The following is a 25,455-nucleotide window of genomic DNA, read 5'->3' on the forward strand; positions in this document are numbered from 1 at the left end:
TAAATTAAAACTTCCCCACATGACCCCCCTCTTTCCCAACACTGAGTCATGCCGAATGCGACTGCTAGCAGTTATCACAACCTGGCACTATTTACTGACTGTGGAACATATTTACAAGGGCATTGCACTGGCAGAGCGTCACTTTTAAGGATGCTCCAATGCCGCAATGCCCTGCTCCATATTTACACAGTGACGTTAGGCCACCTTGCACAGCTAAACATTGCTTTGTAAATATCGTCCCCTATCACGGGGCGTGGAACGAGTGTTGCCGTGAGTATTCAATGCTAACACCCATTGCAGCCCTCCTTTAGATTAGACTCACAATCTTTAGTGAATGTTTCAAACTTCCCAGAGTGAAAGGCTTTCAGGTTTCACCCCTCCCTTCTGTGCACATTCAGCTTGAAAGGTGTCTTAGAAATCCACACCCACTGACCACGAGGTGCCCTTCAGAATGCGAACAAAACTTTATCTAGAAAGCTGCCAGTGATCAGGCTACCACCCTCCACATCATGGCTGCTCTCCTTGCCGCCTGCCTGCTGGCTGCCCTTGTGTCTGAAGGTGAGTTCCTTCTCTCCTTGCTGTGTTCTGTTGTAGTATAGTATGCTGTGCACAGAAGTGTGTTTTATGATGTCTTATAGTTTTTTGTAGGGAATGGCAAAGTATGGTTGGGTAGTGTAAGGGATAGTGAGGCAGGGTTTGGATGAGTCCAGAATGAGATGGAATGTGCTAACAAGAAGAGTGAGGAAGTGAAAATATTTACAATTGTTTTTGCGCATACACTGGGAGTCAAATAAGTAAGTAGTTGCTTTGCACTATAGATGAAGGCTGTGTTTATTAATATAAAATCTACTGAGTTCAAGTCATTGGACGTTTTGCACAGAACACTAAAAAACATTCTGTTTTTAATAAGAAGTCCAAGAACCCTAGAGCTGACATCATGTGTGATTTAAAGTTTACTCCGGTGGCGGCGAGTAGTCATGGGTGGGCTGATGGAGAGTGGACACTTGAGCTCTCCTTCGTGATCCCCTTGCTCACCACATCAAGATACAGATTCAGCGGTGTGCACATAACGATATGGTGACACAGATATCAATAGGCAAGGTCTCCATGTCCCTCTGCATTACAGGCTTTATGGCCAATATCTGCTTCTACAGATGAATTTCAATAAATCCACCTTCTTGATGGAACCCACTTGATATTTTAGAGATTGCCTTTCTCTTGTCGGAACCTACATTTGAAACCTCAAGTAGTAGATGTGGAAAAGAAATTTATATAGAAGAATTTGCAAAACAGGAGGACCGGGGAATCTCCAAGCATTACTTTGATGTTGCAGCTGCCCACATTGAGTTAGAGCCAATCCAATGCCATCCAAAAGCTAAACTCCACATCACCAGCTCCCCTGATCATCTCATTGCTCTGCCCGTCCATCATCTTGGTATGAATCTGAGGTCTGTAGCATATGAATGGTGGCACCTGCAGAAGAGCCACAGAAGGGGCAATAGAGGAGAGCCCAGAGCATCTTGAAGCTACCACTCGTGAAAGTAGATCTTAATCTTCACGCCTCAGTGGTTGTGGTCCTCACACGAGGACAGAGGAGAAGCACAAATGCTCGAGGGATTCTCCTCCCTGACCTGAGGTGGATGAATGACGGATGTCAAGGTCTGCGGTTTTGCACGCCACTGATTTGATGTATCTTTTTACATCCTATTTATTTTGAAAAACACATTTTGCTTTGTAAAATGTAACTAAAAGTGGGGTTATGTATTCCTCATCTATCCCAAAGACTCAAATATGTTCTTCTGTGTCTTCATGAATCTGGGCGTTTGCCTGCTTTCACTGCAATATCTTTTTGTGGGAGGGTGAAAAAGAAAATTCAGCTCTACAAGATTTTTGCTAAAACCTCATAAGGCTCCCCTTTAATAGTGAATATGGAGGGAATATATGAGCGAGCAAAATATCAACCTCCAGTGAATGTTCTGTCTCACAGCAATAACTTACACATGTTACTTGGGAGGAAAGAATGTTTGCTAGCTTCATTGGTTTATCTGTAAATATATTCATTTTATTATAGCTTTTTTATCAATCAAGCTGAAAGACTTTACACATATAGCACATATATATTTGATAACTCTTACAAAATGGGGTGGTTTGCTTCAAAATTGCAAATACTGTTTTATTACAATCACAACTTTTTTTAAAGTTTAATATTTTTAGCAACTAATTACCAACTTTTTAGAACTTTTCAGAAATAATTTCTATATATTGCAACATAATTTCTCTCATATGTTATCAATGACTGTCATGTAAACTAAACGAGAAGGGTCATGCCATGAGTACATACCATTTAGACCAATATATGATAGAAGCCGAAATATGTAAAATTTTCAAGTTTATCCGAAAACATCATCCAACCTTTGGGACTCTGTGAGATCAGAGGAATTTTTCTTCTTAAAATGATTGTGGCAAACAGTGTGAAAGCAAATATTTCGTTTTGGTCTGCCTTTAATAAAATCACTTTTTAATTAAAAACAAATGCACTGCAATGTAGTTGATCTGACAGGTGACTGACTCTTTCCCTACCCCACTGGCTGTTTTTAGTTGGCTAACTGTATTAGAATCTCTAAAGTCCAGTCTATCTCAGGTGATGCCTCCTGAATACCTGAATAAGTACCAAGATCAAAACTGTCCAACAAGTAGGAATGGCACAGCACAGTACCGCCAGCAAACCTGCTGCTCCGAGCTGCGTCATTTCAAAAACGCAGGAATGCACCATATCAACAAGAATACCTGTGCTCACCCCTGCACCAGCGGTAAAAATGATGCCTAGTGCCAATCCAAAGCGATACAAAAGGGGATGATCACCACCCCCTTTTGTACCGCTTTAGCCGCCATAAGTGTGGCAGGGTATGCTCAGACGTGAGTCCCTTGCTCACTTTGCCACTGGATTCAAGCAAGCCGGGCTGAAGACGGCTGGAATGCCAGAAACCGGTCCTCGGAAGCTTGTTTCCGGTCCAGGGGAGGCATGGCTTGGCAGTTCGGGCTGGACTGTTCCCATGAGGCACAGGGTCAGACTGATTTGCATATAGCCATGCCTGAACTGGGGTGGCAGAGTGGGCTAAAGAACGGTGATGGATCAAACCCAGATCTTTTGACTGGGTGTGAGTGTTTGATTGGTTCAGATGCTCCGTCCATCACCACTCCCTTTTGTAGTGCCAATGCAGGCACCCTAGTGCCATGGTGCAAGGTCACCTGTTTTGCACGGATGATTCTGTTTGTGCGGAAAGGGACACCTTCCTGCACATAAACTATCATTAATGGAAATGTACTCCTTCTATGTAAAAAGCAAAAAACGAGGAGCGATAAAAGCATTTCTCCTCATTGTGCCACTCTGATGCCTCCTTTTGAATAGCGTTAGTTTTTGGTGCTGCCTCACATTTACATATCCTTGTAAATCTGGGGAAATGTCAAAAGTCAGTGTGTGTTGCGTGGGTACGCCCACAACAACACCCATTGCATGCTTCTTTGATGCAGAAACTGCATCAAAGGGTATGATGTTTACAACGCGATGTTAAGCCACGCAAAGTGGCTTAGCGGCGCATTGTAAATATGGAGCAGGGCAAGGCGCCAACAGAGCTTCACAAAACTGACACTCTGGTGGCGCAATGCCCTTGTAAATATGACCCTAGGTTCCTTGGAGACTAAAAGGGGTGGTGCTTTTATTTTTTAAAATAATGATGATAGTTTGGAAGAACATGTTCATGCATATGAAAACAGGTGAGCTGGCCTGGCCCAGTGGGGCCATCAGCAAAGGCCACCATGCTGACAATTTTGCGTTTTATGAGGAAAAAGTAGAGAACTTCACAAGGAACAGAGAAATTAGAAGAATTAATTTCCAAGGTCAAGTGAAGATTTGGTGGCTTTGTGCGCTCGCTTCTCCTCTAGGCGCCTTTGTGCGCTCCCTTCACCTCTAGGCGCCTTTGTGCCCTCGCTTCTCCTCTAGGCACCTTTGTGCGCTCGTTTCTCCTCTAGGCACATTTGTGTGCTCGCTTCTCCTCTAGGCGGATTTGTGCGCTCGCTTCACCTCTAGGCACCTTTGTGTGCTCGCTTCTCCTCTAGGCACCTTTGTGCGCTCGCTACTCCTCTAGGCGCCTAGGCGCGAGTCATTGTGCAAACACAAAGGCATGTGTGCGGTGCTGAGGACTTTGTCTTGTTTCCACTCACCCGAAACCAGTTTCCTATACCCTAATCTTTCAGGTTTATCTGATCTGCGTGCCTGGCCCTACCACGCGTAAACTCTGAAGGTCAGAGATACAGGGCTGTGGGCGCCGGAGTCACAAAGCTGTCTACGCTTGTAAGACTTCACACACAAAAAGTATTTTTCAGAAAGAACACCATCACGTGTTAAATCCACAAACGTTGATTTCCCACTCACAAAAAGGATTTACTGATAAAGATTTCATACAGACAGGGGGTGGTGAGTGGGGGAGCAGGTGTTCCACCATGGAGTGAATGCACTGGAGTGTGTAGTGTCACACACTTATTCATTTGTTTGAGGACACAAACTCATCTTCGACCTGTTAACCCATGACGTTTTTTTAGTGTACTCCCAACACAGTGGGGATAGACCCTTTTCCAGGGTGGGGGAGTGACCAGAGCACTCGAAGCTGGTGGGGGGGTGTGGGAAACAGATCAGTTTTTGTGTGCAGTGGTGTCTGCTGGGTTTTATTCAAGTCTCTTGGACTGTTGTGTCATAATGAGTTTTTGGAGTCTGTCCTGTGTGGCCTTTGCATAATAAGGGCCATATTTACAAGAATGTAACGCAGCCCAGTGCTGCAAGTCATTTTACTGCGCCGCGCTGCATTACTTTCGAAGCACAGAGATGTGACATATTTACAACAATATGTCGCATCTCTGTGCTTTTCCATGCGCTGGCACACAAACTGCTGGCATGCATCACCGCAGGCACCCTTGTACCATGGTGCAAGCTGTGCCTGCATCGTGGGGAGACTGTTTTTGTGCAGCACCTTCCTGCACAAAAAAAATCAATTGTGGTGATTTCCTCTTCCAATGCGTGCTGTAGAACGCAGCACGCATTGAAAGAGGAAAAGAACACGGAGAAATGAAAACATTTCTCCTTGTTGCGCCTCACTACGTCAGCCCTGTGGTGGCGTAGCATTCTGACGCTTTTCCAAGATTTACGATTACTTGTAAATCTGGAAATGCATCCGTGGACATGGGTGTGGTGTAGGAACACCCACAGCAACACCCATGTCACGCCCCTAACATGCAAAGTTTTGCGTGAAAAGGGGCAATATTTACAAGCACATGTGAAGCCATGCATGTTGGCTTTATGTGTGCTAGTAAATATCATGCACAAGCGCTTGTAAATGAGCCCCCCAAGCTGCAGTTGCAGACGTAACTTTATTGAAACAATTATTAGTATGGTGATATTTTTTAAACTTTCTAGGATGTTTTTTTGTGTGCTGTGGGCCAGTTAGGGCCATCGATAGCCCAGTGCAGGGCCGACTGGTTATTAGATGAAGGCGTAAGGCTGAGCGCCATCAGCTGATAGCTTTTAAACGATTATGGCGTTTGCTTGAAGTGACATGTTTCAACAAGTCATAAAACGAGAGAGTACAGAAAAGTCTGCATTGCAATAGTGATACATATATATTATTAATCTGCTCAGCCCTTACACATGTTTTCTTGTCATTAAACTGCTCTTTGGGATACGAGTTTTTAACAAGTCTCATCTACTTCACAGGGGCCTATTCAGAAAGGGAAATACACACGTGTATATTTACTACTACCAGGCACACCTGGTTGGTTTTTAGGTATAACTACAATTGTTTTGCTATTCACTATAGCCAAGTGTCAGTCTGCACCTAAATGCAGCCTTACAAGTCTCCACCCACAAATCAGAGAGCGGAGTTTTCTAGTCTCGGATTAACAAGAGTAATTTTACTACCAGTTCCTTTGCAAAGGCAGCTGGAAAGCTCTGCCAACCATGGCGGCAAACTCCCTGTTTAAGATTTTAGGCAAAGTTGGAAATCAATACTGACCAAACTGATGCTTTTTAATCCGCACACATCGTTAAAAGCGAGATTGGAATCCGAGGGAGCAGCTTTAGAGGGAGTGGGTTTATGTGCCAGTTTGAGTGTTACTCTGTGTGCATCCATGTACCATGTTAGCAAGGCGGTGGTGCAGCAGAAACAAACAGTGGGGGCCATTTTCAAAGAACATGGAGCCTCCCATAGTAAACCAAGCACCAGCTCTTCAGATTTATGAGGCAAGGCCCTAGGCTCTGCTCTCTACAGGGCAGAGCGTTGTGGCTTTTCCAAAATTGAGGGGTTACTTAGATCTGAGAACAATTTCAACTACTGCCCTCCTTCCCGCCAGGGGTCTGTCCTACCCTCTGACATAGGACATGGCCTTACAATGGTGGAGGGTAAATGTCGTGTGCGTACGCTGCTGTTTTGGTGGTGCCTATGGCCTACCCCTGAGTTAGTCTATTATGTCAATGCACCTGAGGAGGTTATTGAACTAGATCGCTACCAGAAAATGCTCAGTGCCCTTACTCTATTAAACAGTCGCTTGTTGCTATTGGTTTAGCTGATTTATGGGAGATAACATCTGTCGGCCCAAATTAATCCCCTCAAAAGAACTTCTGAAAAAGCTCTACTGGGCAAAAACTGTATCTGATGAAGTCCACAAAGCAGCTAATGCGATTTCGTCATGCGAGTTTCTTGACTTTACAACTTTTTATGCCTTTGAGCAGTTTTGGGACACCATTACAGTGCAGTTGGATAGAAAGTCGTATTTCCAATTTACCGTGGGGACTTAACCACTGAAATCACTAACCTCTAAATGGCTGGCCTCTGAAGTGGCGGCTTGCCTTGTGTGCAGCCCTTCAAAGAAAACGGTCTCCATGTTTTTTTTCGTTTCCCTGCTTGTGCCCCTGCTCACTCCTTCTGGCGTTCGCCCCTTTTCAGACAGTTATGTACGAGAAGTCACAGCACTGGTCTTGGCATACTTAGATCTGATTGCCAGCCATTATATGCTTGTGGTGTAATGTATTCCTATAGGTACTGTATCGATTCCCCTATTCCTGACCCTGGTTTGGTTAATAATTAACTAGCAGCCATCTAACGGTGCAAAAACCGTTATCTGATTAAGCCACACCACGGCACAGAAGCGCGTTATCTGATTAGGTCATAACGCATGCCATCTAATTAGACAAGCGATATTCCTCCAGCCCCTGATAAGGCATACGGAGTTCTCAAAACAAATCAAACCTACAGCGACCTGGGAAATTCCCATAACCATTGTTTTGATTTCACCGAGAACTTCAGCAAAAGAATGTGCGAACGAGCCCGTTCATATGACATCCTTATTGACGTATATATGTCCATCCTTACGTCAATCTCGGCACCTTTCAGGTATAAATATTACCGACATTGCCGTAAGCAAACACATGCGGTGGTGACGAGATCGGAGCAGCGAGACGTGCCGAGGAGCCCAGCAGAGAGCGAAGCCCACAGGCGCTGCCCCGCCTTCCTGACGCGCTGAGAACGAGACGCTGCCTTTCTCCTGCTGAGAAATCCAGCTCTGGCGCTTCCAAGCAGCCCTCGCAGGCAGCTGGAATATCAAGACCTGGGATAAGAGATACCAGCCCTCCATCATTCTAGATCTCAGGTACAGAACTGAATAACCCCTTGCAGAGAATTCTCGAATCAGTCCCTTGGCAAACAAACTTAACTTAAACTGCTACTTATCTACTCCCGCCCACGTATTAGGCTTAGGTCAGGTACACTGGGGTAGGCGTGGTTAGAAGCACCAGTTGAGTATGATTAGTCAAATGTATATATGTATGTATCTATTTTATCCATTTTAAAGTATCATATGGCTCAGAAACCATATCAATGCTTTTACAGTATTATTTTATAATTCTGTCTTTACTGTATGCACTTTACTTAACTACAAGTATTGCAATAATAGCGATTCATTTCTCTTGTATGAGAAAGGAGACTGATCAATAAATAACATCTTTTATTGAACACGCCCGTCTCTTCCTTTTCTCTACAATCTGGTGAAACTAAGAATGCACTGAACTGACTGAGTAAAATAAGTTGTCTTTTTTTTTTCACACGAATCTAGAGATACATTCTTGATTAGGGGAGAGCAAAGTTGTCATGTTCTATGGTTGTCAGAAACTAAATCCCTTCTTGTCTATCCAGGGAGGTTAAAATCCTCCTTGCCTATTCGAGAAAGTTTCTAGTGAACTCTGAGCTAGCTGGCAAACACAAAACTTTAAGTCTAATATCGTCGGTAGAAGACCTAGTTAACCTCTGCCCTAGGTCTATACTATTGAAGATATTATTCCAATGCGCAGAGCCTATTGGGATAATAGGAACTACTCTACATGGTGCCCAACGTTTGGATAGGCGATAAAACTAACGCAAGACATTAGAGTAACTCAGTCGTGCTTTTTCACACAGACCCCTTTCTTCCCATAATACTCCAAAGACGTCTGGAGTGGGTGAAAGGTCATATCCGCCAAACCTCGCAGGAGGAGACTCCTATGTATGGTTCTTGGTTTATTCAACGTTGAAGGAAATATTGTGCATCTAATCTTTGTTTCCATAGAAACCTGATCTGCAAATAAACAAAATAACCTTCTTGACAGTAGAATGTCAGAAACTGAAGAAGAAAGGGAGACAGTGAGACTAGCAGCTGAACTCCTAGTAGCAGACAATACTCTGCTGGAAAATGACCCAGATGCAATACTCATCCCGGTCAACATAAGGAAATCTATAACCCTAAAACTTATAGAAAATGGACTGACACCAAGAGGTGGTACAGTCATATTCGTAATTGAGGCACACGAATATCAGCAGACAGAGGTATTCTATTCATGGATAAACTTTCCAGCAGCAAACGCTGTAACAAAGGACTTCCACTATTACAAAAAAGAGGACCCTCCTAGTGAGTACACTCCTTTCGAGGAAGTGGAAATACCACTCAAATTCCAAGAGCACCTGCTCTTGTTTCATGGCGCCCTAAAAACATAATAATCACATCACCAGGCTCGGTCCACTAGGTAGACCAGGAGCAACGTGGCCGGTCCTAGCCGGATATACACCACATCCAGACATTGAAGAAATGCCTGTACCAGAGCTTTTAGCACAGCTAAAACAATTAATAAAAATACATAAACAATTAGTCCAATATGTAATGCAGACTTCAACAGTCCAACCAGCTATTAAAATTCCACAGCTGATCCCTCACCAGGGGAACACAAATAAAATTACACCTCAGAACATACAGTCCTGTCTAGGTAAAGTACCCGCAAAACGGGAACAAATTCCTTTCTGGCTAGCACAAAAAATCACTCAAATAGAGGCGGTGTTTCCAGATACCACCCCTGTTGAGAAACATAGGATTCTGACTATCTGTCTCCCAATGGGAATCGCACCACATGTGGAGGACTGTGACACTTGGGAAACAGTCTTTGCTTCCATTTACACAAAAACACATGGTGTTCCATCCATGTCAGTAATACCAGATGTGCTAAAACAAATTCAAGATGAATACGGTCCAGAACCCGCCTTAACTCTCGGTATAATAATAATCCACATTTTTATAGCGCACAATCACCCGTTAGGGTCTCTAGGCGCTTGGGGGCCGTCGGGAAGATTAAGCAAGCTATTGCCCAGAGTCACATGGTGCTGGGCTAACCTGCCGCCGGAGCCGGGGATCGAACCCTGATCCCCAGATTCCAGCGTCAGTCGCCCTGGCCGAGGCGCCACACCTCTCCCACTGTATGAAACTACTGAAAGATTTCAAGCAGGTCTCTGCAATATTATTAGCCAACATAAAGGGAGAAGCAGCAAATGTGGCGATTCGCCAGAGGTTAAAAGAGACAAATATAGCAGACCAACCATCTGAAATTGCCAGAATCATAGAAAAATCCTATGAAGAACTAGGAAGAGATAGTTTGGGTGGAATACCAGTGAAACCCCAACTAGTTGAAAGTCCTGAAAAGGTATTTATAAAAAATAATTTAAACAATCAAAAAAAGAGCTGGGATGGAAATAAACAATCCAATCCTAAAGAAAAAAGATTCCAGTCCAGAGGAAGGTCTCCTCGGCGGAGAGAAAGATCTCCTGATCAAGGATGCAAGTCTCCCCAAAGGGAGCCCTCTGTAAAAAAATACAACCTTAGAAATAGGGAAAATATAAAAAAAACCTGATGGATATCAAGATATTGATACACGACCCTCTCAATCTTTTCAGACTTCCTCACAGAAATCGGAAAGAAGAGGACGATCAGAACACAGGGAAGAGCACGTCAAGTCCAAAGACAAAGAACCTGCTCATCTGAATAAAAAATTACAATTTCCAAAAAAGAAGGTAGCCAGTATTAAAGTAATCAACAATGCCGAGAATACTGAGGACACAATTGAAAAACGGAGAATACCACCCCTATTGAGAAACATAGGATTCTGACTATCTGTCTCCCAATGGGAATCGCACCACATGTGGAGGACTGTGACACTTGGGAAACAGTCTTTGCTTCCATTTACACAAAAACACATGGTGTTCCATCCATGTCAGTAATACCAGATGTGCTAAAACAAATTCAAGATGAATACGGTCCAGAACCCGCCTTAACTCTCGGTATAATAATAATCCACATTTTTATAGCGCACAATCACCCGTTAGGGTCTCTAGGCGCTTGGGGGCCGTCGGGAAGATTAAGCAAGCTATTGCCCAGAGTCACATGGTGCTGGGCTAACCTGCCGCCGGAGCCGGGGATCGAACCCTGATCCCCAGATTCCAGCGTCAGTCGCCCTGGCCGAGGCGCCACACCTCTCCCACTGTATGAAACTACTGAAAGATTTCAAGCAGGTCTCTGCAATATTATTAGCCAACATAAAGGGAGAAGCAGCAAATGTGGCGATTCGCCAGAGGTTAAAAGAGACAAATATAGCAGACCAACCATCTGAAATTGCCAGAATCATAGAAAAATCCTATGAAGAACTAGGAAGAGATAGTTTGGGTGGAATACCAGTGAAACCCCAACTAGTTGAAAGTCCTGAAAAGGTATTTATAAAAAATAATTTAAACAATCAAAAAAAGAGCTGGGATGGAAATAAACAATCCAATCCTAAAGAAAAAAGATTCCAGTCCAGAGGAAGGTCTCCTCGGCGGAGAGAAAGATCTCCTGATCAAGGATGCAAGTCTCCCCAAAGGGAGCCCTCTGTAAAAAAATACAACCTTAGAAATAGGGAAAATATAAAAAAAACCTGATGGATATCAAGATATTGATACACGACCCTCTCAATCTTTTCAGACTTCCTCACAGAAATCGGAAAGAAGAGGACGATCAGAACACAGGGAAGAGCACGTCAAGTCCAAAGACAAAGAACCTGCTCATCTGAATAAAAAATTACAATTTCCAAAAAAGAAGGTAGCCAGTATTAAAGTAATCAACAATGCCGAGAATACTGAGGACACAATTGAAAAACGGAGAATACCACCCCTATTGAGAAACATAGGATTCTGACTATCTGTCTCCCAATGGGAATCGCACCACATGTGGAGGACTGTGACACTTGGGAAACAGTCTTTGCTTCCATTTACACAAAAACACATGGTGTTCCATCCATGTCAGTAATACCAGATGTGCTAAAACAAATTCAAGATGAATACGGTCCAGAACCCGCCTTAACTCTCGGTATAATAATAATACACATTTTTATAGCGCACAATCACCCGTTAGGGTCTCTAGGCGCTTGGGGGCCGTCGGGAAGATTAAGCAAGCTATTGCCCAGAGTCACATGGTGCTGGGCTAACCTGCCGCCGGAGCCGGGATCGAACCCTGATCCCCAGATTCCAGCGTCAGTCGCCCTGGCCGAGGCGCCACACCTCTCCCACTGTATGAAACTACTGAAAGATTTCAAGCAGGTCTCTGCAATATTATTAGCCAACATAAAGGGAGAAGCAGCAAATGTGGCGATTCGCCAGAGGTTAAAAGAGACAAATATAGCAGACCAACCATCTGAAATTGCCAGAATCATAGAAAAATCCTATGAAGAACTAGGAAGAGATAGTTTGGGTGGAATACCAGTGAAACCCCAACTAGTTGAAAGTCCTGAAAAGGTATTTATAAAAAATAATTTAAACAATCAAAAAAAGAGCTGGGATGGAAATAAACAATCCAATCCTAAAGAAAAAAGATTCCAGTCCAGAGGAAGGTCTCCTCGGCGGAGAGAAAGATCTCCTGATCAAGGATGCAAGTCTCCCCAAAGGGAGCCCTCTGTAAAAAAATACAACCTTAGAAATAGGGAAAATATAAAAAAAACCTGATGGATATCAAGATATTGATACACGACCCTCTCAATCTTTTCAGACTTCCTCACAGAAATCGGAAAGAAGAGGACGATCAGAACACAGGGAAGAGCACGTCAAGTCCAAAGACAAAGAACCTGCTCATCTGAATAAAAAATTACAATTTCCAAAAAAGAAGGTAGCCAGTATTAAAGTAATCAACAATGCCGAGAATACTGAGGACACAATTGAAAAACGGAGAATGGGCTCAGACAATGCTAGACAGCGCAGCAGAAGTGAGCATAGCTTGCAAAGTCCTTATGAATCATCTGGAGACAGTGGACACGAATGAATACATTCAGGTGGAAACTGCAGATACCAGAGTTAGCAAACCTCATAAAATATATGAAATAACATTGCGTATAGAGGGTGATAAGACTAGAAAAATAAGGGGTCTATTTTGGGATAATCTCTCCAAGGGCTATGACATCCTTCTAGCTGAACGAGACTGGCCTCCAGAGTTTGTCAGGGAGTGCCCACATGGCAAAGAAATAATTATGCCTGCCTTCTTAAACCATATTCCAATTCATAAAAAATATACACTTGCAAGAAAGTGGGCAGTAGCTCAAGCCCCTGCCTTATATAAAAATCATGTGGGATGGGATGAGGACTCTCCTCCTCACAAAATCCAGTTAAAATCACAACCTACTGCACAGAGGCAGTACCCGATTAAGCAAGAAGCTAAAAAACAGGTAAAAGAGATCCTAGATCAACTTGAATACCAGGGGGTGATTGAAACTTGCACCTCACAAATGAACAACCCTTTGTTTCTTGTCTCCAAACCAGACAATTCATATCGTCTAGTTTTGGACTACAGACACCTTAACTCATGTTGCAAAACATTTGCAGTACAAAACTCGCATAGTGCTGCACTAATGAATAACATAGTGCGCAAAAAATACAAAACCACATTAGACATTTCTAATGGATTCTTTTGTCAAAATATAGCACCAGAGAGCAGATATTTGACGGCGTTCTCAATAAATGGCACGCAAAAAAAATTCTGTCGTTTGCCCCAGGGGTTCAAGAACAGCCCAGGATTATTCTCAGCGAGAGTAACAGAATTACTTCAAACATATGATGACGAGGCATTATCTTATGTCGACGACATCTATCTAACAGATGATGACTTGGATACTCACTTGAAGAGAGTGAACACCATAATACTTGGGTTCGCAGCAGAGGGTTACAAATTCAACTTTAAAAAGTCAAGGATTGCCCATCTAACAGTCCTGTTTTTAGGATATGAACTATCAAGTGAAGGCAAAAGCCTGGCCGACAATTTCCTAGAGAAATGTGCTGTAATCCAAGCACCTAGAACACTGAAAAATTTACAATCAATTCTAGGCTTCCTAAATTTCGGAAGAACTTACATCATAAACTATGCAGAGAGAATTAAACCTCTCTATGATCTAATAAAACCAGATTTTAAAAGAATCAACTGGACTCAAAAACACACAGAAATTTTGAGATCTTTACAAACAGATATGTTAGTTAAAACAAAATTACAAACACGTGACAACACACGCAACCTTGTGATTCGAGTCATCCCAGGAAGATGCGGATTCACATACCTGACCTCTAATGAGGGAGAGAAGGTACCAATAGCATACAAATCACACTTGTACACAAAAGCTGAAATGAAATTTAGCCCAACGGAAAAAATTCTGACCGCGGTACAGACTGCTGTAGCAAATGAGCGGGCCCTAGCACAGGGTAAACGAATAATAATCGTGACACCTATACCAGCCCTAGAGGCGGTAACAAAGGCGAGCATTCCGAATGCTAAAGCACTCCATCCGAGGTGGATACAGTGGGCTAACTCTCTTGCTGCAACAGACGTGGTATACAAATTTGATCCCAATTTAAAAACACAAGAATTTCTCCAATATGAATTCGAATGTCCTCCGCCGACCGAAATTCTGCCTCTAGAACACTACGGCTGTATAATATATACAGACGGATCAGCACAACCCGCAGTGGGGGGTAAGCAAGCTTACAGTGCTGCGTGCGCGATTGTTAAAGGTCGCTGGCACGAAGGAAAATTTAAACCTGTGGTCACTAAAACGCAATCTCTAGGAGACTGTACAGCTCAAAGAGCAGAACTACTGGCATTCAAGATGGCACTTTAAAATACCGATCGAGAATTCCCCACACTTATTGTGTGCGATTCGTATTACTGCGTCCAATCTTACAATGAATACTTGCAGATCTGGGTTCAGAATGGTTTTAAAGATGCAAAAGGTGGCACAATCAAACATAAAATGCTTTGGGAACAAGTAGTTCTTTTTCAAAAGGAACTACAAAAGACTCACGTGATACATACACTGAGTCATCAACGTGATGGCGTTCACGTTGCAGGGAATTCATTGGCTGACGAAGCAGCGAAGGCAGCAGTGCAAACGGCTCCCGTAGCTGCTATCACCCGGTCAAAAACAAAAATAGACAGCGAAATATTACAGGCTCTCAGCGCTACAGTAAAAGATGCGATAGAAACACTCCCAAAAGGCTTTCCAGTAAAGTACTCATACATAACTGATGCAAATAATGTTCCGTTTGCTCGAATCCCTGGAGTGGGGGATAGGGCAATTCCAAACATGGAACATAGGTTAGGACTCATCATAGCGGCACACGAAGGGCTTGCTTCTGTACATGCTGGCGTTTCAGCCACAGTATCATTATTAAAACAGAGATACTGGTGGCCACAAATGAGAAGACAAACAAGGAACTATGTTCTAGAATGTGAAACATGTCAAAGAATTAAAGTATCAACAGTGAAACGACCAGCACAGACGCACCTTCTAATCTCAGATAAACCATTAGCCTGTGTTTACCTAGACCACTGTGGTCCCTTACAAAGGGATGGTAACTATAAATATATCTTGGTCGCAGTGGATTCATGCACGAGATTCATATGGTTGTGGCCCCAGCGATCGGCTGACGCCAGAACTGTTATAAAAGATTTGTGAGTCTTTATCGGCACATACGCAATTGGCATGCTACATTCTGATCAGGGTCCTGCATGTAGTTCTCGAGCTTATAAGGAGGCCATGACCAGCATGGGCATTGCATTGCGGTATTCTTGTCCATTTATTCCTGAGGGTAACGGAATCGTAGAAAGAAAAAACCGTGACATAAAGCAATCTATAACAGCAAAGGTATTAGGTTCGGGAGCTGGGTGGGTCAAACATTTAATAAGTGTCCAACGTAGTCTAAATAACCTGCCAAGGAATTCTCTGAAAGGGTTCAGTCCGTACGAACTATTGTTCGGGACTAGAATGATGATCCAAGATCTTGATAGTCAGACTTCAGTGGTTAAAGACAAAAGCTTTGATATCAAAGATCGTTTGGCTATTTTACAGGACTTAAATGAAACAAGAAAAGACCTGAGCAACATAAAGTTGAAACAACAGCCAACAACCACTGAAGAGAAACCACCTGTCCCAGCAAGGCCTGTCTGGATTCCAAAAGTCGGGGATCTAGTCAGAGAGAAGATCGCGGTAAAGAAGGAATTTGGGCCTTCTTACAGAAAAGCAGTTCCTGTATTGTCTGTCAACGGGACAAGATCAGTAGTACTACCTCCCCTTGCTGGTAAAAAGGAAAACCGAGTTGTATCCATCGACCTGGTTAAACCACAATCATGTGACCGATAACAAACAGTAGGCCAAGTGGACTCCCAAGAAGTAGCAGAACACCAATGTTTGCTACGAATACAGAGGCTCAAACTGGAAGACTGATCGCATTTGGAAAATCTACAGTGAATCAACAAGGACTATGCAACAAAGCAATGGAACTTGAACCTCTTAAAACCCAAATTAAAACTTTTCATCAAGAAACAACAACCTATGATGATGTAACTGCAGACTTTGCTAATGAAACAAAGCAAAATCCAAAAACAATTGGAACAATTGACAGAACAGCATCCGGCTACTTCATCAACTTCGATGATTCATCTGAAGACCTGAGTGAAGCAAAGAAACAGCCATCAACAAAAACTTTTAAAGACAAAGCTAAGGAACTTTTTCAACAGCTGAAAGAAACCTATCTGATTTCTCCATGGATTGAATTTTGGGTGGCCTTCGGTGCATTTATCCTCATTCTTTGGCTCATCATGGTACTATGCTTGGGACATTTCATTGAAGGAAAATATGCTAAAATGGACACAGCAAGCCAGAAAATCAACTTGGTCCTTAAACCACACACATCTTCACACATCGAGAAAAGAGAACTTTCTTCAGTGAACTTCACAGCCAATCCTATACCAGGCGGTGTAGCATGGGACAAAACGGATTATGAAATCTATGGTCCGGTTGAAATCCTGAAGTATCCACACCAATTCAAGATCTCATTGAGTGACTTTGTAAAACCGAGCTCCTTTGCTGATGATTGGGACTTTGAAAGTATTAATGATATGATGTCTGATCTTGTGATGTCTGCTAAATTTACAGAACATGATTATTTGCAGGGTTCGTCTAATTATGATCAGATGTTCTGCTACAACCACTATGGTAACCATTATCTACATAAATCTGCTCAACCTAGAAATGTTTTAAATTATAACCAATGGGAACATTGTGCTACTCCTCCAAAAGACAGCTCAAAAACATTTTATGATAAATATTCATACTTTTCAGGGTTTAACACAAGTAATGCAGAAACATTTTATTTCAAATAGTCAAATAAGACAGGTATGAAGACCATGCTTACAAACACAAAATTGATATATTCCGATTCATTCTTTGAACAAATGAATACATTTGGGTTTGATTTCTGGAACAATAATATTGAAGCAAAAACTGTTTGGGGTACAAGAGATTGGCAAGTACAAGGTATAGAATCATTGTTTAGAGCCTGCATGATCCCAGAACAAATTATATTCTTGAATGATACTATTCAACAAACTACCTGTCTTGGCTTAGCCAAAATCAAAGATTTGAACAAACCGTCTATTCCAAAGCCAACAATGAACAGTAATAGCTCTATAGATGTTGAGATAGACGTAAACCATATATTAAACAAAAACAGAACACATCCTGAATGGAAAAAATGGTTGATCTGGCCCACAGATACAAATAACTGTCAAGACAGATTCCTGAACAAAAAACAGGGGTTCACATTGACTAGGCTAGACCCTAGATATTCCCAAAGACAACATCCAGGGATAGTAACCACCTACAGCGTGGGCAAGCTCTGCCTTCAATGGCTACGAACGTCCACACTGGCTGAAATTAAACAACACCTAACTTTACTTACAGAAGGTGCTGACTTGCGTGATTTCATATTGGTACCACGCAAACAGCGTCAAAAACGTTTCATAGCGGCCTCTATATATGCAGCTTATAACGAAGTTTGGAAAGTAACTCAAATTGAGACAGCAGAAAAAATACGGGAAATTGACCGTATTAATTTGGAAAAATCACTTTCTGTGGTGGACAATGGGTTAATGACTCTGTCCTCCAGAATATATTCTCTGGACAGCATTGTGTCTTCAGCAATCGATATAATATCGCAAGACTTACTGATGTTACAACACGGTCAGTCCCAATTGCGTTCTATTGTACAGCTTGGCTGGACGTTACAAAATCTGCGTTCTGGCTATGTGCCTTGGCGTTTAATCAACACAACGTCATTATTTAATATCTTTAACCTTACTGATAAACAAATCAGTTTGGCACAGAAGGGTGCTGACTATACAATTCTGAGCATTGAAAAACTTGAGAGATTACCATTGACAATGTCAGAACGACCTGTCATTGAATGGATAATACATGGAATAATAAATATTCAGATAACTACTTTCCAGTTTCAATTCTGCCAAAAATATATACAGGCAGGCCAGTATGAAAGGTTGGGTAAAGGATACATTAAGTCAATATGGAACTTGCCCTATACACACGAATGTGTCAGTAATAAAGGCCAGAAAGTGTTTCTCAGTGGCGATAATTGTGCAAGATCACTAAGCGGTACACTTCTGTGTCAGGGTATTAGTTTGCATGGAGCCTGTGAAGGGACTTCAAATAACCTTTCATGTTACCAGCTAGGCACACCTGCAACACGAATAGAACCATTCTTTAGGAGACTCTCGAACGGGAGTTACATTCTAATAGTAGATCGCAGATGTTGTAGTTTGCTGCCCGGAAAACCTTATCTCATAACCGTGACTAGGAAGGTCATGTGCTGTATGTGTATTGTGAGTATTGTTCCCTAACGATTCTCCAGACAGGGAGGCAAGGTTATGGCCAGATTTGAAAATTGCTTCTATTCGAATAGATACTTTAAGCAGAATGAAGACTGTGCTCCTACAGACGCCGACCAGGCTCACGTCATCAAAAGAAACGTATGATCTCCAAGTTGCAAGGACAACAGAAGAGATTCATTCATTATTATCAACTAATTCCCCTATACATTTCGCAGAAATACTGAACGAAATCTTAAATATTTCTGATACCACTGGTGTCTCCAGTGTATTTAAAGCAGTGTTTTCGGGTGCTTTAACTCCATTCAAAGCCATCCTGGGTATTTTTCCAGACTTTGTCCATTCCATTTTTGGCAGACTTCCACTCCTTTTGGGACTAGTAGCGGGTATTCTATTTTTGATCCTGTTATTTCGCTATGGCAAACCATGTCACAGACAAAACACCTGCGACAAGGGAAGAAATGATCCTAGCCATTGGCTACCGGGACCGCATAACTAAAGTCCTTGGACTAGCACGGCTTCGGTACCTGAACATGACTTGGTCTCTTTCATTTAGACCAATGTGGCAAAGTTGTGTTATGCCTGTATTAAGGTGCTTGCTATGCGGCGAAGAATGCGTGTTGGACACCTGTCTGGCACTACAATCGGATGTGCCAATGGACGCAGATACCTTGTTGGGTCCGGTAACGGCTCATGCATTGTGCTGTCCCCAGCGTCTACCAATCCTGATGACGGCATTCGTGGAGACTTCACCACTACGATTGAGGGGTAGTGAAGCACAAGATGAAAGCAGCATCGATCAGGTACGACCTTCAGTCAGCTATGCTGATCAAAACATCAATGGAGGCAATCATGCTCAGGCTCATGAATGCATGGTAACAACCTTTTCCGAATTAGTGGAACTTACGCAAGAAGCTGTTGACAGTTTTTTCAACAGTCTAAATGATATGATGTTTTCACCAGAGCAGCAGGAATAACTTTGAGCAAACTAGAACTCGGAGTTCCCTACATCCTGAATTTGGCCTTCAACATTTAAAAAAATTTCTCATTAGTTTTTCAGACTGCAAGAACCTTTTTTCCCAATTCAAAAATATTTACGATTTTTGGGACACTTATCTTCTGCTTAAAGTAGACATTATTCTTAGAGAACTAAATTTCTATTTTAGGTAGTCACGAGACATTCGCTATCCTCTAGCACTATTATACATAACTTTATGATTGTGATGAAATGGTCTCGCACTTTTTTTCTGTATTAAGAGCCATTTCATGTGTGGTTTTCGCATTTATTCATGCTGAATTTAGAAATATGCGTTATATGTTTAGCATTATTAGACTGCTTGTGCATATAGTACACGTGATAGTACATGTGATTATGTTTCAAAATTTTCAGGATACATATGAATGTATTTTGGGGTGGTACGGTATACACAAACGCTAAAGGGTTCACTATGCCTAGATTTGTAAATATGGACATAGTCTACGTGGAGTGGGTGTGATGTATTCCTATAGGTACTGTATCGATTCCCCTATTCCTGACCCTGGTTTGGTTAATAATTAACTAGCAGCCATCTAACGGTGCAAAAACCGTTATCTGATTAAGCCACACCACGGCACAGAAGCGCGTTATCTGATTAGGTCATAACGCATGCCATCTAATTAGACAAGCGATATTCCTCCAGCCCCTGATAAGGCATACGGAGTTCTCAAAACAAATCAAACCTACAGCGACCTGGGAAATTCCCATGACCATTGTTTTGATTTCACCGAGAATTTCAGCAAAAGAATGTGCGAACGAGCCCGTTCATATGACATCCTTATTGACGTATATATGTCCATCCTTACGTCAATCTCGGCACCTTTCAGGTATAAATATTACCGACATTGCCTTAAGCAAACACATGCGGTGGTGACGAGATCGGAGCAGCGAGACGTGCCGAGGAGCCCAGCAGAGAGCGAAGCCCACAGGCGCTGCCCCGCCTTCCTGACGCGCTGAGAACGAGACGCTGCCTTTCTCCTGCTGAGAAATCCAGCTCTGGCGCTTCCAAGCAGCCCTCGCAGGCAGCTGGAATATCAAGACCTGGGATAAGAGATACCAGCCCTCCATCATTCTAGATCTCAGGTACAGAACTGAATAACCCCTTGCAGAGAATTCTCGAATCAGTCCCTTGGCAAACAAACTTAACTTAAACTGCTACTTATCTACTCCCGCCCACGTATTAGGCTTAGGTCAGGTACACTGGGGTAGGCGTGGTTAGAAGCACCAGTTGAGTATGATTAGTCAAATGTATATATGTATGTATCTATTTTATCCATTTTAAAGTATCATATGGCTCAGAAACCATATCAATGCTTTTACAGTATTATTTTATAATTCTGTCTTTACTGTATGCACTTTACTTAACTACAAGTATTGCAATAATAGCGATGCATTTCTCTTGTATGAGAAAGGAGACTGATCAATAAATAATATCTTTTATTGAACACGCCCGTCTCTTCCTTTTCTCTACAATCTGGTGAAACTAAGAATGCACTGAACTGACTGAGTAAAATAAGTTGTCTTTTGTTTTCACACGACTCTAAAGATACACTCTTGATTAGGGGAGAGCAAAGTTGTCATGTTCTATGGTTGTCAGAAACTAAATCCCTTCTTGTCTATCCAGGGAGGTTAAAATCCTCCTTGCCTATTCGAGAAAGTTTCTAGTGAACTCTGAGCTAGCTGGCAAACACAAAACTTTAAGTCTAATATCGTCGGTAGAAGACCTAGTTAACCTCTGCCCTAGGTCTATACTATTGAAGATATTATTCCAATGCGCAGAGCCTATTGGGATAATAGGAACTACACTACAGTGGGGTTGCCAAATTCTAGGGCGCTATGTGGTTGGTTCGTTGAAAGGTTCCCTCTTCCCATACGCGTCATGTCTGTTTTTCTATTTACCCAATGTATAATGCTTTTTAAATGTGATTGATTGTTTTTTTTATATAACCATTTGCTGAATTTTTACATTCACTTTCTACAAATTGTTTTTTTATGCATTTTTTATTTTTAATGATAGTATTCATGTTTTACGTGATCATATTTGTATTACGTTTGCATGTACTTTCATGTCTATAGTTATAAGGTTATAAAGCAGTTGCAAGATAGAGGTGCTTTGTCTTACCTAGCCTGATGTTTGGATTCTGTGGAACAAGCAAGTCAAGATGGGATCTGGATCAACAGAGGTGGGATCCGGGCCTGCCACCAGGCAGAGGCTTTGTTACCTGTACCTCTTTCACCCAACTCCACTTATCCTGTTTTAAGATCCACCAGTCAGTGTGCGTTCACCCCAATGCATTCACATAGGGGCAAATTACGATGCAGCTCGTAAAGGCACCGACATACAGTGGAAGCCTCTACAGCCACATCGCAATGGGCCATTCGGTTTCCTTTCCAACCGCCTCATTCAATCAATCAATCAATCAATCATAACACTTGTATAGCGCGCTACTCACCCGGGAGGGTCTTAAGGCGCTTGGGGGAAGGGGTCTGCTACTGCTCGAACAGCCAGGTCTTGAGTTGTCTCCTGAAGGCGAGATGGTCCTGGGTCAGTCGAAGGTGGATGGGGAGGGAGTTCCATGTTTTGGCCGCCAGGTAGGAGAAGGATCTTCCTCTGGCGGTGGCTCTTCGTATGCGTGGAACGGCGGCGAGGGCGTGGCTGGTCGATCGTAGCTGGCGGGTGGGAGTGTAGAAGGTCAGGCGGTCGTTGAGGTACTTGGGGCCCAGGTCGTGGAGAGACTTGTGTGCGTGGGTGAGGAGCCTAAACGTGATCCTCTTGTTGACGGGGAGCCAGTGCAGGTCCCTCAGGTGGCCGGAGATGTGGCAGCGTCGGGGGATGTCCAGGATGAGTCGGGCCGAGGCGTTCTGGATGCGCTGGAGTCTTCTTTGTAGCTTGGCTGTGGTTCCGGCGTAGAGGGCGTTTCCGTAGTCCAGTTGGCTGGTGACGAGTGCCTGGGTGACCGTCTTCCTGGTTTCTGTTATGATCCATCGGAAGATCTTGCGGAGCATGCGTAGGGTGTGAAAGCAGGATGAGGAGACGGCCTTGACTTGTCTGGTCATCGAGAGGGAGGAGTCCAGGATGAAGCCCAGGTTGCGTGCGTGGTCTGTTGGCTTGGGAGAGGTGCCCAGGGCGGGGGGCCACCAGGAGTCGTTCCAGGCGGAGGGCGATGGTCCCAGGATGAGGACTTCCGTCTTGTCTGAGTTCAGTTTCAGGCGGCTGGTCTTCATCCACTCGGCGACGTCTTTCATCCCTTCGTGTAGGCTGGTTCTGGCGGTGTCGGGGTCCCTGGTGAGGGAGAGGATCAGCTGGGTCTCGTCGGCGTAGGAGATGATGTTGAGGTTGTGTTGGCGTGCGATGGCTGCAAGAGGTCTCATGTAGACGTTGAAGAGGGTGGGGCTGAGTGATGATCCTTGTGGTACGCCGCAGATGACTTCGTTGGCCTCGGATCGAAACGGGGGGAGGCGAACTCTCTGTGTTCTTCCGGCGAGGAACGAGATGATCCACTCCAGAGCCTTCTCTTGGATGCCGATGTTGCTGAGGCGTTGAACTAGGGTGCGGTGGCAGACAGTGTCGAACGCTGCAGAGAGGTCCAGGAGGATGAGTGCCCCTGTTTTCCCGTTGTCAAGCAGGGCTCGGATGTCGTCGGTGGCTGCGATAAGGGCGGTCTCGGTGCTGTGGTTGGCTCTGAAACCGGACTGCGAGGGGTCGAGGGATCCGTTCGTCTTGAGGAAGGCGGCCAGCTGTCTGTTGACGATCTTCTCGATGACTTTAGCAGGAAAAGGGAGGAGCGAGATGGGGCGGAAGTTCTTGAGGTCAGTGGGGTCCGCTGTTGGTTTCTTCAGTAGGGCGCTGAGCTCGGCATGCTTCCAGCGCTCCGGGAAGGTGGCGGTGTTGAAGGAGGAGTTGATGACGTCCCGGAGTTGGGGTGCGATGATGGAGTCGGCCTTGTTGAAGACGTGGTGGGGGCAGGGGTTGGTCGGAGATCCGGAGTGGATGGTGTTCATCGTGCGGGCTGTGTCTTCGGTGGTCACCGTGGTCCAGGTGCGGAGGGTGGCGGTGGGGGGCGTTGGTTTGACGGTTGGGTGCGTGGGTGGCGCGCCGAAGCTGTTGTGGATGTCGGCGATCTTGCGGTGGAAGAACGAGGCGAGGGAGTCGCAGAGATCTTGTGAAGGAGTGATGTCGCTGTTGCCGGTGCTGGGGTTGGAGAACTCCTTGACGATGCTGAAGAGTTCCTTGCTGTCGTGGGCGTTGATGTCCAGTCGATCCTTTAGTGATTTCTTCTTGGTGGTGCGGATAAGCTGGTGGTGCTTACGGGTGGCTTGTTTGAGGGCGGTCCTGTTGTCTGTGGTTTGGTCGAGGAGCCAGGCTTTCTCGAGGGTGCGGCAGTTCTTTTTGGAGTCCTTGAGTTCGTCGGTGAACCAGGAGGCCTTCTTGCTTCTGGGTCTACTGGGAGGGTTCTTCAGTGGTGCGAGGTTGTCGGGAGCAGGCGGTCAGCCACCGTGTGAAGTTGCGGGCTGCTTCGTTGGGGTCCGTTGTGCTGGCGGGTGGGCTCTGGCTGAGGGAGGTGGTGAGCTGGTCGGCGGTGATCTTGCTCCAACTCATGTGAGGTGCCTGTTGCGGGTGGTGGTGGGTCATGGTTCTTTTGAAGCTGAAGTGGACGCAGCTGTGGTCGGTCCAGTGGAGTCCGGTGGCGTGGCTGAAGGTGATGTACTTGCTGGACGAGAAGACGGGATCAAGCGTGTGGCCGGCGTAGTGGGTGGGGGTGTTGACCAGTTGCTTGAGTCCGAGGTTGGCGATGTTTTCCAGCAGGGTGGCGGTGTTGCGGTCCTTGTTGTTCTCCAGGTGGAAGTTGAGGTCCCCTAGGAGGATGTAGTCGGTGGAGGGGAGGGCGTGCGGGCTGATGAAGTCGGCAATGTCTTCGCTGAATTGTGTGTGTGGTCCTGGGGGTCTGTAGACGAGGGTGCCTCTGAGGGTCGTCTTAGGGTTGGTGTGTATCTGGAAGTGGAGGTGTTCCGCGGTGGCGAAGGTGTCGTTGGAGTCGGTCGTGATGCGGATGGTGTTCTTGTGGACGATGGCGATGCCTCCTCCGGTCTGGTTGCCGCGGTCCCTCCTGATGATCTTGTACCCGTCCGGGATGGCGATGGCGATGTCGGGGGCTGAGGAGACATTCATCCAGGTTTCCGTGAGGAAGGCGATGTCGGGTGACGTTGTGTCGAGGAGGGTCCAGAGTTCCACGGTGTGTCTGTGGACGGAGCGGGTGTTGAGCAGGATGCATTTCAAGTGGTTGCTGCTGGTGTTAGGCTTCGCGGGTGCGGTGCAGGTTCGGAGGCAGGTGAACTTGCAGCTTGTGCAGGTGAAGGGTCCGTGGGTGCTTTTCGGGGTCGCTCGGCAGCAGGCGGGGTTCCGGCCGGCATTGAGTGCGTTGAGGGTGGCGGTATCGTAGGTCAGTTGGGTCGTCTTGCATCGGCGGGGGCGCGGACGGGCGCAGACCGGCTTGCCTTTGGCGCGCCTTCGGCGCACAATCGGCGCGCCCACTGCGTGTACGTGGGGGCAGCATAAGAAGGAGCCGGGAGGGAGGAGCAGCTGGGTGGCGAATGGGCAGGAGGGGGGTGGGGCCGCAGGGAGGCAGCGGTGGGAAAGGAGGGCAGGGGGCGGCTCAGCGGCGGCTGGGTCGCCCTGTGAAAAAAGGTTAGGAGAGGGAGAAACTAAAGAAACAAGCATTTACAATGCAATGGTCTCGGCATTGTTAAAGTTAGAGCTATTGGCATTGCTCATGACAGGGACGGGTCAATAGATACTTCTATAGATACAGCAAGGCCAACATTTACTAAAG

At 44.7% G+C, this 25,455-nt stretch overlaps 1 protein-coding gene across 1 annotated transcript in view; it reads left to right on the forward strand.

Moving 5' to 3' along the window:
* Nucleotides 1-331: 331 nt before the first annotated feature.
* LOC144769719 (phospholipase A2 inhibitor and Ly6/PLAUR domain-containing protein-like) overlaps nt 332-25,455 on the forward strand; it is a 73,143-nt gene continuing 48,019 nt past the window's right edge. The window contains exon 1 of the mRNA XM_078653900.1: nt 332-558. Coding sequence (XP_078510026.1) covers nt 510-558 — 49 coding nt within the window. The 5' untranslated portion in view covers nt 332-509. The remainder of the gene's footprint in view (nt 559-25,455) is intronic.

Source organism: Lissotriton helveticus, chromosome 7, assembly GCF_964261635.1.
Source record: "Lissotriton helveticus chromosome 7, aLisHel1.1, whole genome shotgun sequence".
NCBI classification, from domain to species: Eukaryota; Metazoa; Chordata; class Amphibia; order Caudata; family Salamandridae; genus Lissotriton; species Lissotriton helveticus.